The sequence below is a fragment of the Temnothorax curvispinosus genome, unplaced genomic scaffold (assembly GCF_003070985.1).
Source record: "Temnothorax curvispinosus isolate PA1 unplaced genomic scaffold, ASM307098v1 QBEX01016905.1, whole genome shotgun sequence".
Taxonomy (NCBI): domain Eukaryota; kingdom Metazoa; phylum Arthropoda; class Insecta; order Hymenoptera; family Formicidae; genus Temnothorax; species Temnothorax curvispinosus.
The window spans coordinates 1,969-8,936 of NW_020226685.1; the positions used below are offsets into that span (position 1 = coordinate 1,969).

Sequence of the window (6,968 nt, forward strand, 5' to 3'; positions counted from 1 at the left end):
CAGTCCGAATTAAGCCACACCTAGGATTGACTAGTCAAAGTCCGAAGTGATTTTTCTTTAGCTTCTAACTTTGACTAGCCGTATTAGTTATTCCTAGGATTGACTAGTCAAAAGCCGAAACGCAAAACTTATTTCGGGCTTTGACTAATAGCGTTTTCGATTTGCGACTCAAACCGACACGGGTCGCATCATGTATACAGGACTCTAGCATCATTGACGTGGAATACATACATATCTATGTATGTATTCCACGTCCATTGATGCGACCCGAGTCGGGTCGAGTAGTGAATCGAAAACGCCATAAGACGCTTGGTCGTTCCCCAGGATTGACTAGTCAATCCTAGGAATGCCTGCGTTTTGGGCTTTGACTGTAACACATATAACATACGCCAAATATTCCGTTCTTGTGTCTTAAATTATAATTATTAATCGATTTCTCATTACTCGAATGATTCGATTCAGCGATCATTATATCACTCCGATCAATCACTTGATCAATCTCATAATAGTAGGTAAATTACATTAGGAACAAAAGTTCAAATCAAAATACGTTTTGGCACAAAACGCGGCACAAAATACGTTTAAACTCAAGCATTGTTAGAAAGATAATTATCGCCCGTAAAAATGTCGCAAAATAATAATTTATAATCTCTATTATTTATTCTTTTGCTTTTCATTCTAAACGTGATGTATTCAAGTAATCGGTACTAATAATAAAGCTCATATTTATGTTAAAAACTTAAAACTTCCTAAAAACTCCACAATTTTTTTTGTGAAATATAGACGGAATAATTCTTTAGTATAAAAGACAAACAAAAACCGAGCGATCGAACGATTAATTTATCAGTTAGCGAGAGGGCATTAGTTCCAATAATTCCTTGTTCTTTTTCTTATTACTTTTCATTACTTCATGCAAATCCGATAGAAGAATAAGAGCCATGAGAATTTTTTTAAATAATAAAACTCAAACAAAAGATTAATAAGAGGAATTTTTAACGCAAATTTTATTTAATTTTTAACAATAAATCTCAAGTTTCAATGCGCGACAGAAATATCTTAATTTTTATTGATAAACATGGAATTCAGATGAGCTATTTCAGACGAAAATTTCTATCTTTTGTATAATCTCTACTAATAAATACGGGTTTCCAAGCATGGAAATTTTTCTATTTTTTGTAAAATCTCTATTAATAGATACAATAAGGTTCAGAGAGAGAATGGAAATTTTTTCTCTTTACTCATAACATCTCAGTAAGCAAGGAACATTAAATTAACGTTTAGAAATATTGACTTTATGTGTATTTTTTAAACGTTTTTGAATAATACTATACACATATTTGAAAAATATTAGGGTAGACCGGGGCACGTTGTTACATATTTGGTTCAATATTTTTTGTATATTTTACATTCAATATTTAAGAGTACTTTGATATGCCAAAATTTCGAGTGAACCCTCAGCTTCAATTGGACAGTATCGAATTTTGTGTGATTGTTACTTTACAGTTGTTACATAACAATAAATAATGACAGGTCACTTGTGACAACGTGCTCCGTAACCGGAGCACGTTGTCACATCAAATGTAATTGCATGCAAAATGTTATCCAAACTGTATTCAACGTAAATATCAATATATGTATTATAGTGCGCTGCAATGTAAAAAAGTAAAATCCTTCACAAAAACATTTATTTTATTTCAAAAAAGTACAAAAAGCACGAAGTTTTTGTCTTAATCTAAATACAAGAATTCCACTCGAATGCGCAACTTATTGATACACATTTTTTTTTTTTATAATCATGGTGATTAAACATAAAATATTTTTACTCGTTATCGTCATCCGAAGATTCGCAATAGATTCCCATCAAATTCGTGACAACGTGCCCCGAGGGCATTTTTTTACTTCAAACAGCCTCATGGCCGATACGTTTGGAGATATTCATAAGGCTAGGTATTGCACGCGGTAAGTAAAAGTACATACTTTAAGATAATATAAAGGTCTATTCTGAAAAAACATAAGCTTAATGTCCAGTACGTTGAATATTAGACAATAAAATTTTACTTACGGTCGCAAAAAACTTTCAAGTTGATTTTACGTCAACACGGCTGGAGCAATCTCAACACTGTAAACACACCAAAGATGGGCATACACTAACACGTTTTGGGAATGACGGGTGCTGCCCTGTGGTTATTAGTTTTTTAAATAAAGCCGATGTGACAATGTGCCCTGTGTGACAACGTGCCCCGGTCTACCCTATTTTGTAATATGATTTTTTTGTAATGTTGTTAAAATATGTTAAAAACGTTTCAGAAAATATTTTTTAAATGTTACTCTGACATTTATTTGAGATCAATGCAACAGTTCAAAATTACTTGTAATTTGGACTTAAAAATAACGTTGGTAGTATATTAATTTTCTGTTGTTATAATATTATTGTTTTATATTGTGCGCAACTCTCATCGCGACAGCCATAATGTACATTATCCTACATATGATACTTGAGTGCGTATACACGCGTGTGGATCGAGCAGTGCTCTTTATTTACAGTATATTTATAAGTAACTATTATATTCTAAAAGTTATATATTAATAATAAGAATTATGTTTCCTCAACTTGCCTCAAATAGGGACAAATTTTACACGAAGTGGACATGCTGGGCGAAGTACTAAGTCAGCCTGTAGCCTCAGATTCTTTAAATAATCGATGGGCTCTAAATAATAATTCTGTATCAGAGGAGCTATTAAAGCCTTTATTTGTAGAAAGGCGTATCGCTGGCCTAGAATTTGATCAATGTATATTTTTTGCGACTTAATATAATCATATAAGAAGATATTTAAAAAATCCTAGTTTACCTAAACAATTACGCGATCCAGCACTAAATGGTATATAAGAATAGAAATGACGATTTCGAGTCCTCTCTGGCAAAAATCTATCGGGATCAAATGTCTCAGGATTTAGCCAAAAATTAGGATCCCTGTGAACTCCATATATGTTAAGGACCACAGTTGTTCCCGCCGGTACTAAATATGACTCTAAAAAATATATTATAAACAAAATACAATAATTAAATAATAATAATAACTTTATTATAAACTGAATAACATATCATGCAACATGTAATAAATATTTTAGATACATACGTAATTTAACGTCTTCCTCAGCAACTCGCGATATTAAAAATACGCTCGGATATAGACGCAAAGTTTCTTTTATACATCTATCTAAATATGTTAAATTGTCTAATAATTTTTTATTAAATTTTTTTCCATTTTCTTGAAAAGTGGTGTTTACTTCGTTTCTGACACGATCCTGTAAATATTTATAATATTAATTAAAATTTTTATATTCAAATATTATATATATAAGTACCTGACTCTGTCTGTCTGTCTATCTGTCTGTCTCACCGCGAACTACTCATTCATTAATGAACCGATTTTCTCAAAACCGGTGCCAAAATTTGTCTAATTTTTGGAGAAATAATAAGTATAGGGGAGATCTTCACTATTTGTTTGGTGCCGATTTTTAACAACAAAACAAATAATTTTAGTAAAATGTGGTATATACCATTGTGAAAAGTAATCCTTGGCTACAAAATTTATAAGGGCATTTTTGGTCCACGTTGCTTATACAAGTAACACTACCCAAATGTAAATCGCCAATTTTGATAATTTTTGAATGTTTTAACAGACGTAAAAATAAGACATACGTATTTTTTTTTATTGGCGGAAAACCATATTTACACCCCTTTGAAATTGTCAAACAGTCTCACTTTTGTTCTGGATGCGAGTGTAACATATATTTTTTTCAAAGTTTTGGAATAAAATTTGCAATTATTTGGGAATTTTTTAAATTTTTGTTTCAAATACAGGGGGTGGTTTACCCCCTAAAAATGATTGAACCGAGTCGAAAATTTTTCATTTTTCATATCTCTTGATGATGCAACTATTTTATTTGGTTCGGGCCGAAAATACTAAATCCTTTATATACAAAACAATTAAATCAATACCCATAAATTCAAAGGGGTGTAAATATGGTTTTCCATATTCAAAAATTATCAAAATCGGCGATTTGCATTTGGGTAGTGTTACTTGTTAGACCGTAGTCCACTAGAGCATGTAAACATGGAATTTATTTTCCGAAAGCTACGCCCTCCGTGCAAGATAGGCTCTTGTGCGGAACAAACTGGGCTCCGTCTTTCGGAAATAAAGAGACGTTAAGCCGATGGTCCAAAGGGTTAAGTGAGAGGAGAAGGGTAGTGATGGATGAGAATTGTAACCCTAAGGAAATCGATTAAAACTTCAAAAAAAAAATACTATATGATGTAATTCCCCGCGTAACGGACTTAAAAGCTAGTATATGTATATATATATTGCGTACATAACCAAATCTTATTTAAAAAACCAAAAATTTAATATTTTGTAACTTTAATACATAACTGTTTGAATCATTAAAATTACTAAACTTTTTTTCTAAGAATGCCTTTTATTTATATTTTATTTATAACAATAAATACCTGAATGTCTTTATGCTCAGCTAATAGCATCAATAGATAGGTTAAGTTCAATGCCGTAGTATCATGACCCTGTAATCACATATATATTATACCTTAATATACGTTCAAATAACTTATAAAAAACCAAGAAAATTTAGAAATACGTACAGCAAACATAAAACCATCAATTTGCTCCTTGACATCTAAATCAGTTAGACGACCTTTTCGATTTTCTGCTATTAGATGATCCAACAAGGAAAGTTTTCCATTCCTTCTCAATAATTGACCGTTATTGCGTTCATGATACCGTTTTCTTTCCGTAATAATCTACGTGTATATAAAATCAACACTTTTTTAATAGTGATTATGAATATACCAACCACTAACAAAAAATAAGATAACATTTTTACGTACGTGGTTAGTAAATCCATGTAACATTCTTAGAATATTTTCCTGTTCCTTGCCTTTTGATGTTAACGAGAATATCCAGTCGTTGTGCAACCACATCCTCACTAACCTAAACCATAATTACTAAATAATAATCTCATTACAATTATTTATTTATTATTATATTCATAAATTACCTATAAATAAAAAGTTCGCCAATCCGATTAACAGCTTTTCGATATTTTTGCTGGAATTCACCGAAGTCACGTAGAGAAATACCCATTGAAGTTTCTAAAAAGAAATTTGTAAAATTACAGTAATGTTATTGTACATGTTTAGATTTTGAATAAAATGTGTTTGTAATACCGCATATTGCATTCAACGTATGTTCACTAACAAACGATACTAAATCTTTTACAACTGTGCCTCCTGTATTTTTCAAAGATGTTGTCAAGTTTTCACCCTCCTTGATCAAAATCTCAGCATGTTGCTTCAAAATATCAAAATGAAATGCGGGAGTTACTGTTTTCCGTATTGAACGCCATTTGGCGCCTGAAACATAAACAATAGACATTTCATAAACAAGAAAATTTTTTGTAACTAGAAAAAATTTTTTAAATTATTATTATGTACTTTACCTTCACTAATTAAAATATTATTGCCCATCCATGGACGTAGAACATCATAAAAAAAGTTTTTTCTAATGTGGTGCCGGCTGCTTAATATTGTCTGAAATCACAGAAGATATTCAATTAATTTAGATGCAATGTAAATAATTAATTAGTTGATTTGGAAATTGTCTTATTTGATTATTATCTCTATAAAACTATGAATAAATATATATATTTTCGCAAAATAAAACTAAGCAAAATTACACCTAAATACTTAAATCACTGGTGTATGAACTATAAGAACATTAAACCTCCGTGGTCACACCTATTTTTTCAAACAAGGAAGTCACTCTGGGTCATTTTGACCCGAGACGAACTTTGATCGTTCGCCATTTGACCATTTATCCACCGATCGTGTTGAAAAAATTCTCGAATGCACCTGCGATATTGCTAAATTAATTGCTATGAAAAAAAAAGTGCCTCAGGAATTTTTAACATATAAAAAAAATTCGCGAAGAATTTGTTTTTTTAACGGTATCTACCTATAGAGGATACTTCAAACTCTTGTAGATGGCGGACCAAGCTCCATTTTAAGCTACGTATTTAGCTGATATTTAGATCCAAATAAGGTTGGGTCAAATTGACCCAGTGTGACCACGGAGAGTTAACAGAAAATTAAATTGTTTAAATATTTTATTACCTGTAAATCGTCCGGATGACGGATGAATACAAAGGGGATAGAGAATCCCCAAAGTTTAACAATTGGATAGTACTGGTCAATTAGACTGATCAGTAACTTCCATTGTTTCTCTAAAAAAATGTATATAATATGAATATACGATAATATTGATAGTAATATATCTTAAACTGAAATGTGTTCGTAATTATTACTTTTGCGTATATATGTACAAATTAAGGAAAACGTTTAATTTATGCAAATTTTTGAAAAACTTAAACTTACCTCGTGGGCCTATATATTGCAGTAGATTTCCAAAAATCGGATAACCTGATGGCCCTGGTATAAGACTGATCAGTCGCCCATTTCTTCCATAATGTATATAATAATGAAACCCTCCGCCCCCCAATACGATAAGTATAAATAATACAGTAATGGTGTAAAGAAAATACATTGTTGCTCTGCAAAAAAGATATGTAATTGTATATTACAAATGTAGGGATATAGGTTGTATAATAAGTTTATTATATTATAAAATAAGGGCCAGAAGAATCGGGAATTCAACGCAAAAACTCTACACAGTCTCTTAAAACGCTCACTCGTTACGCTCTTAGAATCTCACTCTTAGCTCGTCAAAAATCGATCTGCTCTTTTCGCTAGACAAATTCAGACTGACTCGGTCGCTCGAACGCTTCGCTTTTTTGACTTTAGAAAACGTCTCTCATTTGTTCGAACATTTCAGTCGCCGCCATCAATCGACGCCGAAAGTCGCTATAGTTTTGTCAACAACGGTATCGCCGCCTC

The 6,968-nt window shown here is 31.7% G+C and overlaps 1 protein-coding gene and 1 long non-coding RNA gene across 2 annotated transcripts in view; both read right to left on the reverse strand.

Moving 5' to 3' along the window:
* Nucleotides 1-2,387: 2,387 nt before the first annotated feature.
* On the reverse strand, nt 2,388-6,618 carry LOC112467121 (cytochrome P450 4C1-like). Its single transcript, XM_025035602.1, has 11 exons — nt 6,450-6,618; nt 6,189-6,298; nt 5,516-5,606; nt 5,244-5,429; nt 5,075-5,168; nt 4,905-5,007; nt 4,659-4,817; nt 4,512-4,580; nt 3,139-3,307; nt 2,851-3,030; nt 2,388-2,774 (listed from the first exon to the last, which is right to left on the reverse strand). The coding sequence occupies exons 1-11, from the start codon at nt 6,616-6,618 to the stop codon at nt 2,617-2,619; spliced, it is 1,488 nt and encodes a 495-aa protein (XP_024891370.1). The 3' UTR covers nt 2,388-2,616.
* LOC112467122 overlaps nt 6,603-6,968 on the reverse strand; it is an 11,272-nt gene continuing 10,906 nt past the window's right edge. The window contains exon 3 of the long non-coding RNA XR_003042213.1: nt 6,603-6,625. This is a non-coding gene — a long non-coding RNA (uncharacterized LOC112467122). The remainder of the gene's footprint in view (nt 6,626-6,968) is intronic.

Coding starts and splice junctions, on each gene's coding strand:
- LOC112467121 (XM_025035602.1), bottom strand. CDS start 6,618: ATGTATTTTCTTTACACCATTACTGTATTATTTATACTTATCGTATTG. Junction 4,581..4,658: donor TTGATGGTTTTATGTTTGCT/GTACGTATTTCT, acceptor ATGTGATTACAG/GGTCATGATACTACGGCATT. Junction 3,031..3,138: donor TGAGGAAGACGTTAAATTAC/GTATGTATCTAA, acceptor TATATTTTTTAG/AGTCATATTTAGTACCGGCG.